The sequence below is a fragment of the Myxine glutinosa genome, chromosome 2 (assembly GCF_964187855.1).
Source record: "Myxine glutinosa chromosome 2, kmMyxGlut1.1, whole genome shotgun sequence".
Classification (NCBI taxonomy): Eukaryota; Metazoa; Chordata; class Myxini; order Myxiniformes; family Myxinidae; genus Myxine; species Myxine glutinosa.
In genome coordinates this window covers 135,049,044-135,062,041 of record NC_136262.1, presented here as the reverse complement: position 1 = coordinate 135,062,041, position 12,998 = coordinate 135,049,044, and the positions used below count along the sequence as shown (strand labels likewise).

Here is a 12,998-nt window from a genome sequence, read left to right as displayed (position 1 = left end):
AAAAAGTTTAGGTTAGCAAAAACGGGAAAATAATGTAACTTGCAGTTATATTGTAAAAAAAAGGCCTTCTTCAGGGAACAAGTAATGGGTTAACAACTTACAGTTGTTCTGCAGCAATGTAAGTAAATTAAGCCTTGAAAGTTGATGCAAACAATTCCTACAGGTGTCCCAACCTCGGCTGATTACTTGATTACAAACCCCGTCTGTATAAAAGCAATATTGGAACAGACTATTATTACACCCTCTGAAGCATTATTTGGACAATATTGCACTGCAGGAAGTAGTATATTGGAAACTGGAGGAAGACTTCAAGCTGCAGGTTTGACAGGTGGAGTGGCAGTAAGAAAGCCATTGCTAAGATGACAAAATAAGAAAAAGAGGTTGCCTGGGCCAAGAAGCACCGCCAGTGGAGTACTGAAGAGTGGAAGAAGGTCTTATGGACCGATGAATCAAAATTTGAAATCTTTGGTTCATCACGCAGGATTTTTGTACGCCATCGAGTAGGCGAAAGGATGGTTCCTCAGTGTGCGACACCAACTGTCAAACATGGAGGAGGAAGCGTGATGGTCTGGGGCTCTTTTGCTGGATCCAGTCGGCGACTTGCACAGAGTGACTGGCACCCTGAACCAAAAGGGCTACCACAGCATTTTGCAGCGCCATGCAATACCCTGCGGTATACGCCTAGTTGGCCAGGGGTTCATCCTACAGCAAGATAATGACCCTAAACACACCTCCAGGCTATGTCAAAACTACCTTCGAGGAAAAGAACAAGACGGTAGGCTTCAAATCATGGAATGGCCAGCACAGTCTCCAGACTTAAACCCCATCGAGCTGGTTTGGGGATGAACTGGACAGAAGGGTGAAAGCAAAGGAACCTACAAGTGCAACACATTTGTGGGAACTTCTGCAACAGTGTTGGGAAGAACTTCCCGAACAATATTTGATTTCCATTGTAGAAAGAATTCCACGAGTGTGTTCGGCGGTTATATCTGCAAAAGGTGGCGACTTTGACGAGTCAAAAATTTAAATAAAATTTTATTAAACAAAATGATTCTATGATTTCTTTTTTATCTCCAATTGTTTATTTGTTCTTTGCTTAATTTCAGAGTACATTGAGACATTAAATTGCGTAAATTTCAATAAAAACTGGAAAAATTGAGGTGTTCTAAAACTTTTGACCGGTATATACACACACACACACACACACACACACACACACACACACACACACACACACACACACACACACACACACACACACACACACACACACACACACACACACACACACACACACAGCCAGGCTCTAAGGGTGACGAGATATAACGCATTTTGGGCGTTTAAAACAAATATGGCTACTTCTGCATTATAAAGAAATTGATTTCCGATCAGAGGGTGCCGAGAAATCCTGACGAATACATGTTTGATATCTAATGGGATAAAATCAATGGGGCTGAATGATTGGCTGGTTTGCTGGTGAGGAAAGTAAGAATTAAGGAGAAGAGGAAGGTGAAAAAGAAATTCAGGAAGGTGAGGAAGAAAGTGGGGAGGAAAAGAAAGAAAATGGCTAAAGTTATTTAGATTACAATCCAAATATTTTGGTTTGACAAGTTTTGTTAATGACAGAAAGTTGAAAACGAGGATGAAGTGAGGATAAAAGTAATTCACGAGCCTCGATTCAGTATACAAAAAAAAAAAAAAAAAAAAAGGCTGGAGAAGAGGAGGAAGGCAGGATTTATATCTCGATTTATATCCAGAATGCATTGGTTTCTCGGTTAATGATAATAAAGTCTTAGTGTCATTAAAGTAATAAATGGGAAGCCATGGGCACCCACACCTGGAAGTCGTGGGTGCCCAATCCTGGAAGTCGTGAGCACCTGAAAGGTGAAGCCACGAGCGTGAGAAAGGAGAAGCCGCGAGCGTGAGAAAGGGGAAGCCGCGAGCGTGAGAAAGGGGAACCCGCGAGCGTGAGAAAGGGGAAGCCGCGAGCGTGAGAAAGGGGACGCCGCGAGCGTGAGAAAGGGGAAGCCGCGAGCGTGAGAAAGGGGAAGCCGCGAGCATGTGAAAGGGGAAGCCGCGGGAGCACGAAAGGGGAAGCCGCGGGAGCGCGAAAGGGGAAGCTGCGGAATCGCGAAAGGAGAAGCTGCGGGTGTGCGAAAGGAGAAGCTGCAGGCATGCGAAAGGGAAGCCACGGGTGCCCGACACGGACATTAAACCTGGGAAGGATGATCTTCTCTTCATTCGCTAGTGACGCATGGTCGTTGAAAGTGTTGAACTTGAGCTGCGGAGGGAAGCGGAATGGTTTAGCCCCAAAGTTGAACTCACACTGCTGAAAGGACATAAAGCTGGCAGCAGCGAAAAATCCCGAGCTGGGGCGAGGAATAAGGGAGAGTGCATGTCATAAATAAAAGTATAATATAAACACAGTGACCAAAGAAATATAAATTCGAAGTGTTAGCCAGCCACACTGACCAGATGTGAAATCTGGTGTACGACAACACAATCTATGACAACAAAAAAGAACCAAAAAATCTGATGTCATTGGTCATGATAAGCAGAATGTATTCTCCCTCATCACAAACATAAAGATCACTGCATTGTATTTGAAATTTCTTCTGTGGAGTAGGTGGTGCAGTTTAAATTTCTTCTTTAGGTTTGCCCGTTTGATGTTTCTATCTGAATACTTAGCCCTTCCTTCGAGGATTCCAGGTTAAATTTTATAAACACCGTGTTGATTTGTCTATCTTCGACTCATGTCCTTGTAATTGATGTAAAGTTAGAGTTTCCTCATGTTCTTCTTCTGCTTCTGATTTTTGTACAAGGTCGACTATGCGCATCAAATGAAGGGAATATATCTATACGATAAGTGAAATTGTATATTTATATATTTGTTTATTTGTTTGTTTGTTTATATATGCTTCAAAATCTAAAAAACTACTGAACCAAATCCAACCAAATCTTTCATGTTGTTTTCATGTTTCATGCAGTTTCTGAGGGTGCCCCAAGTATGGTTTCTGTCTGGGTAGCAAAATTGGGGGAAGGGGTTCAGGGTGGGGAGGAGACCCCAATTCTCTCAAAGTAAATGTGTATCATATTGCACCACTTAGTGGTCGTCAGTATTACAAATCATAATGTTCTTCAATAAAAAAAGTTGAAACTAGAATGCATCTGAAAATGCAAAACCCATCCGTGTCCAATTTGTATTCGGAATGAAAACACCCAACAAGAAATTTAAAAAAAGAAACTGACGATTTTAAGCGACCTTGATCTTTTGACCTCATAAGCAATACGCTTCATTGCACCAATATGTAAACCCTGCTCAAAGTTGAAGTCAATCGGATGAAAACTGCCAATTTTATGCAACCATGACCTTAAACCTTGTTTTTTGGGGGGGGGGGGGGGGGGGGGGGTGGTTTAGATCAAAACCAGCTTCTAGCTTTTGATTAGTGAACCATTTCAGTGACCCAATATGCAAATTATTAAAATTTCAGGTCAATTGCATGAAAATTGACAGATTTTTAATGTTGACCTTTGACCTTTTGACCCAATTATTAATTTGTCTTCTCCATATTCTCATAATAAAGCTTTGTCGAAAATTTAACGACAAAAGGTTGTGGTGCACACACACACACACACACACACACACACACACAAATTGCAAAACCCCATCCACCGCTGCCACAGGGGAAGGGGGGGTGGGGGGGGGGGGAGGGGTGGCCCAACAACTAAAATTAACAATATGCATTGCAGTGGTGTTGGAAACTGAGTAAGCATAATTCGAAATTTTTTCATTTTTCATTTTACTCATCCTGGGTTCTCTGGTGAAAAAACACTGAAGAGTTGAAATTTGTTTCATTTCAGTTTTCTGGCTGTAAAAATGTTTTTCTAGCCTTGTAATTACAAATAGATGATATTTTGAATCATAGACTATCTTACTTTCTTATTTTTTGAGTTTATCGCTCTACTTTGTGGTACCATTCAAACCAGCAATTATTGCCCGGCTTTCCGATACACAATAATTCTCCACAGCACGTGCACCAGTGTATTGTCTTACAACTTCTTGGCCTACAACAAGACTCTCATGGCACGTATGCCAGGACAGGAAGTGGTGGGAGAACCGTCAAATTGTGTGCATAGCAAAAAACCTCCCTCGCACTTCCTGAGCAATTAGCGGTGTTGCAGACCAAAGATGAGGTGTAATATAATGGTGCCGCTAATTGCTCAGGAAGTTGCTCGTGATATGTTTTGAAAACAAGAGCATGTTGTGGCCGGATATTGAGGTTTGAATGGCGGCATTAGTGCAGCACAGTGCTCTATATGCGATTTGAAGCCTGTATCCCGACCCTGGTGTTGGGCTAGCGGCTAGGGTGCCGGCTTAGGATCCTAGGATCCTGGGTTAGAATCCCGGTCGATCGCTGAATTAACGCCAGGGGGGTTGACTCAGCCTGTCATCCTTTCGAGGTCGGCTAATTGAGTACCAGTTCACTGGTAATTCCCTGTTTGTCGTTAAAGGCGGCAAAAAGGGTTGGCGTCAGGAAGGGCATCCGGCCGCAAAACATTGCTTCAAAAAGGGGACCCAAGAAACAACAACAACCACGGTTCCCGAAAAAGGCCAACCCCCGCTTTGCGGGGAAAAATGGCCTCTAAAGGTGGTTATTTTAATTTTTTTTAGATCCCGACATCCTGACCAATGTTCTCAGATGGGAACACAAAAAAAGGCCCGAACAAAAGGTGAAATTAGATATGGATAAATAAAAAAAAAAAATTACACCATCAGTTATATTTAACATGGAATGAAACAGGACCAACCAAACATTCTAAAATGAAAGAATCTGATCGACTCCAAAGTTACATCATTGTAGCCTGTTTCACCTCTGTTTGATTGTTCTGTTCCATTACTATCATAATGAACTCCCAGAGGAAATGCAACATGATTAGTGATGGCTAAAGAGATTTGTGAGGGAAGAAATGAAATAAAATTGCCACATCCACACGATATAGAATTTTGAATCGAAGAGAAAGTGCAACCTACGTAGCCGAAGAGAAGACCTGCTTTTCTGGAGGTAAGGAGCGACCATTCAAGTAGAACATCATCACCTTCTTGTTGAGGTCCAGGAGGAATCCCACTGTGTCTCCTGAAAAGAAATGCCACAGCAAAAAAATTATGGCAAAATGAATTTCGCAAGAGTAATGTCAAGTAATTTGAGCAAGTCAACATATACACTTGGGAGAAAACCCACAATGCAACACCTTTGAACAAAAACATTATATATAATATACACAACCGGTCAAAAGTTTTAGAACACTTCAATTTTTCCAGTTTTTATTGAATTTTAAGCAATTCAAGTCCAGTGAATAACCTGAAATGGTACAAAGGTAAGCAGTAAACTGCTCGAGGTAAAAAAAAAAAAAGAAGAAGTTTAGGTTAACAAAAACGGGAAAATAATGTAAATTGCACAGTTATATTGTAAAAAAAAAAAAGGCCTTCTTCAGGGAACAAGTAATGGGTTAACAACTTACAGCTGCTTGCAGCAATGTAAGTAAATTAAGCCTTGAAAGTTGATGCAAACAATTCCTACAGGTGTCCCAACCTCTGCTGATTGTTTAATGACAAACCCCCTGTCTGTATAAAAGCAGTATTGGAACAGACTGTTATGACACCCTCTGAAGCATTATTTGGACAATATTGCACTGCAGGAAGTAGTATATTGGAAACTGGAGGAAACTGACAGGAAGAGGTCTGGCAGATCCAAAGCCACAACAGAATCAGAAGACAAGTTTCTGAGAGTCATCAGCTTGCGTGATAGGCGGCTCACAGGAAAACAGCTTCAAGCACAGCTTAACACTGGTCGAAGTAACCAAGTCTCAATTTCAACTGTGAAGAGAAGACTTCGAGCTGCAGGTTTGACAGGTGGAGTGGCAGCAAGAAAGCCATTGCTAAGATGGCAAAATAAGAAAAAGAGGCTTGTCTGGGCCATGAAGCACCGCTAGTGGACTACTGAAGACTGGAAGAAGGTCTTATGGACCGATGAATCAAAATATGAAATCTTTGGTTCATCACGGAGGGTTTTTGTACGCCATCGAGGAGGTGAAAGGATGTTTCCTCAGTGTGTGACACGAACTGTCAAACATGGAGGAGGAAGCGTGATGGTCTGGGGCTATTTTTCTGGATCCAGAGTCGGCGCCTTGCACAGAGTGACTGGCACCCTGAACCAAAAGGGCTACCACAGCATTTTGCAGAGCCATGCAATATCCTCTGGTATACACCGAGTTGGTCAGGGGTACATCCGACAGCAAGATATTGACCCTAAACACACCTCCAGGCTATGTCAAAACAACAACAACAACAACAGGCATTTTAAGGCCATTTTCCCTGCAAGAGCGGGGGTTAGCCTTGCGGTCCCCATGACAATCTTCTCCATTTTGCCCTATTTTCTGCATCTCCCCTTGATAACCCCCTTGCCCACATTTCTTCTTCAACCATCTTTAGCCAAGTCTTTCTCGGTCTTCCCCGTCCTCTACTTCCTTCTACATTCATTTCCATCACTCTTCTCAACCAGTCACTTTCATCCTTCCACAACACATAACCAAACCATCTCAAACTGTTTCTCTTCACAGCATCCATCACAGGCTCTATTCCCATAATCTTTCACAATTCATCATTTGTGTTCCTCTCTCTCAACGATACTCCACACATCCACCAAAACATTCGCATTTCCACCCTTTCCAGCCTTCGTTGCTGCTCGACGTTCATTAACCATGTCTCGATACCATAAATCATAACACTTCTCACACATGCAGCATACACCTTTCCCTTCAAATTCAACGACACTCCCCTCCTCGTCAGCACGCCACTCAGTTCCCGAAACTTCTTCCATGCACATCTCACTCGAGCAACCGTTGCCGAGACTGATCCACCTTCTCCATTCAGCATGTCTCCTAGGTAATAAAATGTTTTCACACCTTCCAACTTCACGCAGTCTCCAAGATCCAACTCAACCTTTCCTCCATCTGCAGCTCCCTCTGAGCACACCTTACACTTGAATGTAGCTGCCACACTGGTTAATGACCCTCTCAAACCACTACGTTTTTGATGAACCCACTCAGCGCACATTGTACATTGAATGGAATTCACTCCGACACCCTTCCTGCACACGGCCACTTCCCAGTTTTCCACCTCACCACATGCTTTACCACTTGCCATCACCTTCGTCTTTCCGATATTCACCTTCAGACTTTTTGTCTCCATACATTCCTTCCACTTGTTCATGTTCTCCTTCAGTCCAACCATACTTTCTGCAATCAACACCAGATCATCTGCATACAACAACTACCACGGTAAACCCTCCCACCTTCACCTCAAACTCACCACTGTTCCCGTCCTTCGTCTTTACAGCTGTGCGCGCTCTTTTGTACATTGCCATCACGACTCTGATCAACCATTCCTCCACTCCTAACTTCCTCAATGCCCATGTCACTACTTCACGTGGAACCCTATCGAATGCTTTCTCCAGATCAACAAACCCAAGAAACAACTTCTTCCTCTTCTCCATGTACTTCTCCTGCAACTGCCTCACAATAAAAGGCGTGTCTGTCGTCACATGTCGTCTGTCGTCAAATGCTATGTCAAAACTACCTTCGAGGAAAAGAACAAGACAGTAGGCTTCAAATCATGGAATGGCCAGCACAGTCTCCAGACTTAAACCCCATCGAGCTGGTTTGGGATGAACTGGACAGAACGGTGAAAGCAAAGCAACCTACAAGTGCAACACATTTGTGGGAACTTCTGCAACAGTGTTGGGAAGAACTTCCCGAACAATATTTGATTTCCATTGTAGAAAGAATGCCACGAGTGTGTTTGGCGGTTACGTCTCTCGGTCCCTGCTCTCAAATGTTGTGTTTGTGTCCTTCCCCCTCTCTCCCCATCTTGTCTACCGCTCCCGATGTTATATGTTTTATGTGTCGGTTTGTCTTTCTGTGTGATTAATGTTCGCTCTTTCACGAGCCTCGATCTTGTATACAAAAAAAAAAAAAAAAAAAAAAAAAAAAAAAATCTGCAAAAGGTGGCTTTTTTGCTGTCAAAAATTTAAATTAAATTTTGTTAAACAAAATGATTCTATGATTTCTTTTTTAAAATCTCCAATTGTTTATTTGTTCTTTGCTTAATTTCAGAGTACATTGAGACATTAAACTGCGTAAATTTCAATAAAACTGGAAAAATTGAAGTGTTCTGAAACTTTTGACCGGGAGTGTGTATATATCTATATATATATCTATATATATCTATATATATCTATATATATCTATATATATATATATCTATCTATATATATCTATATCTATATATATCTATATATATATATATATATATATATATATATATCTATATATATATCTATATATATATATATAGATATATATATAGATATATATATAGATATATATATATAGATATATATATAGATATATATTGTTACAGACGTGGCTTAGATGTTATTTACCGAGCGGTTTTGGTATGACCACGTCTGCACAAGTTACCCGATTATACCCGAACGTTGACTAATCGCGCTGCGCTAGGTCAATAAAGGAAAAGGACACCCGGCTGGGATTAAAATGACACGACACCCAGGGTTCAGTTCTCAAGCCCTCCGGAGGAGGTTATATTGTTACGGAAGGTTAGATTACAAGGACGAGAGGTACAGCATAGAAAGACAAGCACTTAGACACAATCTTATATTAACCCCAACAGACGACAGATAAACGGGACAAAAGGCTGACTCACACGGGGTTTGATGGCTAGGAAAGGCAGGATCGATGGCTCCAGGTGCACCTTGGCTCAAGGACAGGGTACTGTACGGTCCAGTAGATGCAGGAGGTTTCACAGCGCTCGAGGTGGCGTCTTGTCGTCTCAAGCTGGGGGCGCATCTCACGTCACATCCGGCGAGTGGCTGCGTATATCCGGCGGGGAGTGACACGCCCTCGGCTCGTTAGCTCCGCCCCAGATGGAATCGGCACGTCGCCTCTCATTGGGTGCGTGCGGGGGGGGTTACCGGCTCCGCCCTTGACGGGGGACTGACAAGGAGCCCCTTCGTGGTAACCCCGTGGAGCGCATGGTCCGGCGCGCATTGTCAATGGCGGCTAACCGAGCCGGTGTGATGACGCACACTCCCCCCGCGCAGCGTCGTTGTTGTTGTAATTGTTGTTGTAGTTGTAGTTGTAGTTGTTGTTGTAGTTGTTGTTTGGGGAAGAAGATGGAAGGAGGTATGGGAAAGGTCCTAAACTCACTACTGGTGCCATATAATCACATTCTGGTGCAACGAAGAGTCATAATTAATGGAAACGAGTCCTTAACTGACATAGACTAAGAATAACTAGCAAGATGTCCGAAAGTTGTCTACGTGTGATGCGGTGGACCTGGGCACGACATTTAATGGGGGAAAAAGGGGAAGGTCGGCTCTACTGATTGTTGTTTACAGACAATGGGACTAGGGAATGGGGGATTGGGGATAGTTGGGGAGTATTGGGGAAATAGGGGAATATTTACAAGCGGATATGGAGGCCAAATTCCATATTCGCAACATTGCACCCTTCTCTACCCTCGGGGCGTCCCGACCCGATAAATTTTTACCTACTTTAGTGTGGCACGCAATGTAGTTCCCTCTACTATTAACTCTACCCTGAGTGCGACAGTTTTACAGATATTCACAAATGAGTAAATATGTCCCCCTGCGACGTTGCACCCTTCTCCTCACAGAAACACACCCACAGGATAACCGAATCCGGAAAGAATCCTCAAACTAAACATACAGCCGGTAGGGAGCATTATTTACACAAGACTACGCTGATATTTACACTACGATCCAGGACCTGTTTTTGGAGGAACACATGCAGATGTTATGCATAGAGAGAGCACGCATGCTAGCATCGATACACCAACCCACGAGTGCTCTGTGGCCTACGGCCTTTAATAATGTGCAGAGCACCCCTTCCAAGCATCAAGCACCACCCCATCACACAGTGAGCACCATCCGGTGCACCAATAAAGTGTCTACAAATCACCGGTGGTGTCGCAGCCGGCCGATGTTCTGCCGCTGGTCTTGCCTTCGTGTGGTGCACTTGGCCTTCTTGCCTCTTTCAAAAAATAAAGAAAGGCGCCAACCGCGTCCATTTCTATATTGTGGCCTTCAGTGGTGTCAACTAAAAGTGGTTCACCTGCATGGCATAGGTGCCACGTTGACCCATAGGTCCATCCACGGGTGGTGCTTGGCCGCAAAAGAGCTGCGGTCCATGGTGGGTGGCCACAAACATTGCGGTCCATATGGTGTATCGATCCAAGCAGCAAGCAGCGAAAGTGCAGGCCCACAACTGCGTAGCCAGCACCTCTCTCTCCTCTCTCTCTACCCCAAAGCCAGATCCTCGGAGGCGGGAGACAAAAGAAAAGACAAGTGAGTAAGGTGGTAAGGGCGCAAAAGTGCACGCAATGTAAGATGATGCACACTGGGGGCACATGGGAACCAGGTGAGACAGGTACGTTCCTATCGTACGCCCCCCCCCCCCACCAGGTAACCTACATGGCCCCTCCCTTACCCCTTACTGTATCCACACAACACAACACTACACTACCCATAAACATCTACTTTACAAATCAACAAACATCCCTACTGTCTTCCCCGTTCCTCCCATAAACCAAATTCGTCTTCTCTCCCTCCTAACCAATCAAATTTGCCATTTTCAACTTTCATCAAAATTTGCCATCTCCAACTCAACATCATAATTTGCCATCACCAATTCATCATCAGTCCCTCCTAAGGAGGGAGAGATGGAATCACCCCAATGTCTCATCCACGTCGTGATGCGTCTCACAAATCCTCACAGCAATTCTCATTTCCTGCACAGAACAAAGAAAACACAGGTGTGGAGTCATCATCATCACCACAGGTAAGTGGCTGCGTATGGTGCGACAGGTTCATCAATCCTAACTATTTCCTAAGTGACTTTAACAACTTTACACTACCCGGGGTCTTTCTCCGGCCAAACCATTGGCCCTCTTACACTATGGGTTCTAAAAACCAATTCCCATTGGCCAAACTGTGGTGCTTTTCAATTTGGGGTCTCACTCCCCCGATTCATCTCCCGGTGCCCTCGCACAATTTCCGGGCTGTGGCGTGTACCTCTCCCAGCGGGTCTACCCACCTGCACACCTCCACCACTGCAGTTGCCACCCGAGCTTACCTAGCTCCTCACCCTAACCTAACTAACTGGGGCAGGCCCTCTGGCGCTCTCCCCACTCGGTGCCCTCTCTGGCACTGGGCTGCCCGATCCACACCCGGGATCCTCAGGCACCCACTCACAACTAACGGCTCCCAGAGCCCCCCTGCGGCCTCACCTGGCCGACATCCTCACAGTGGTGGAGTGCCCAACCAACTACACACACTAACAGGCTACACGCCCAGCCATTTCCACAACACTAATGCACCCATTCACAACACCATTCTGCCACCGCACCACAAATGCCAATATCCAACCACAATTTACCTGTACCCTCTACCTAACACTTACACTACCCGCCCCGGGTACTCGTGAAAGGGGTCCACTCTTCCGCCATCCACACCTTCGCACCATGCACACCACTCCGTACCACTTACTCCAACTCTCTCCACACACCTGTACCTGCACACCTGTGCTCTCACACCTGGTGCCACCTGCACCCTTCTCTCCCCAAGCGCATTCGCGCTGATCCACAACACTTACTACTCATACACTGCTCCACACACCTGTCCAGTTGCACACCTGTGCAATCACACCTGTTCAATTCTCACACACACGGCATCATCTCAGCTAACTACTCCCTTCTGAAACTTGCGCTTCCCAGTCGTCCCTTTAAACTATTGCGCTCCCACGTCATTATCATCCATACTAATCTACCTGCTTCCCCACTACAGGTATCAGTCACTAACTAAACTTATCGTCACCTAATGTCATCTTCGCTAGATCCCTACACACAATATTCTAACCCACCCGGGCTAGTTTTCACTGCCATACACCCCATAAACTATTGCTCCTTTGCCCCACTATGGGAAGGGTGGCAGGGATGCCACTCTTACCCACCGGGCCCATCGCTCACTACCAATTTTGCACATCAAATTTCAACAAATTAAAAATTTGCCAATCACTGCCCATCATCTGCCAATCACTACTGCCAATCCCTTGCCAATCATCAAATTTTGTTTTTCTCTAATTTTGGGTCCAAAACACTAACCTCATCACCCAGTCGACTCACTAATACCTCTCGGTGCGCCAATTCCTGTCCAAAGCCCGGCTTCGTAAAGCCAAGCCATGAATGCTGGTTGTTCTGTGCCAGCGGCTGGGTGCGTCCGGCATTCGGTGCAGGGACGGGGGCTCACCCGTGCCGAGATCCCACGCACCATCTCGGCACGGAGCCATCCAATGTCCCGCTCTCGACCTGCCGGCACGTCTCACCAAAAAGTGGTCGCCATGACGACCCTTTCTATCCAGCTGCCCGCTCCGCCTAGTGGAGCACGGACGCGGCCGTTCAAAGCGAGGCCCAGCACGCACCGAGGGCCCGATTCGGCTATAAGTCGTTCTAAACTCTACCCCGTCTAACGTCGATGCTTCACCTGGACGCTTACACCCCGCAGCCCGTTCCTTGCTCACACATCCAGCCGTCTCCATGCTCCTCGTCGTACCTTTCCTTACACACCCAGGTACTCTCATTCCACTCACAGACTTGGTCACACACCTGACCACCGAACACTTTGGCACACATTCGTTGCTCGCACACCTCACCAATACACCGCTTCGCGCCCCCTCCTCGGTCACCTCCTCTGTGACAATCACAGGTGTGCCCTCATTCGCACACCCAACCACGTGCCTCACCACCAACTCCAGCGTGCATTCCCACTCACGCTCTACCATTCCAGGTGTGCATCCTTCCATCCCAGGTGTACATCCTCGCTCACCTGTCACAACTAACTCAC

General features: G+C 45.3%; 1 protein-coding gene across 2 annotated transcripts in view; it reads right to left on the bottom strand.

Annotated features, from left to right (window-relative positions):
• Positions 1-12,998, bottom strand: part of RSPRY1 (ring finger and SPRY domain containing 1) — a 242,018-nt gene that overhangs the window by 28,364 nt on the left and 200,656 nt on the right. For both annotated transcript variants that reach the window (XM_078771686.1, XM_078771685.1), the window contains 2 exons: positions 5,033-5,135; positions 2,217-2,369 (listed from right to left, as the gene is read on the bottom strand). In XM_078771686.1, coding sequence (XP_078627812.1) covers positions 2,217-2,369; positions 5,033-5,135 — 256 coding nt within the window. The remainder of the gene's footprint in view (positions 1-2,216; positions 2,370-5,032; positions 5,136-12,998) is intronic.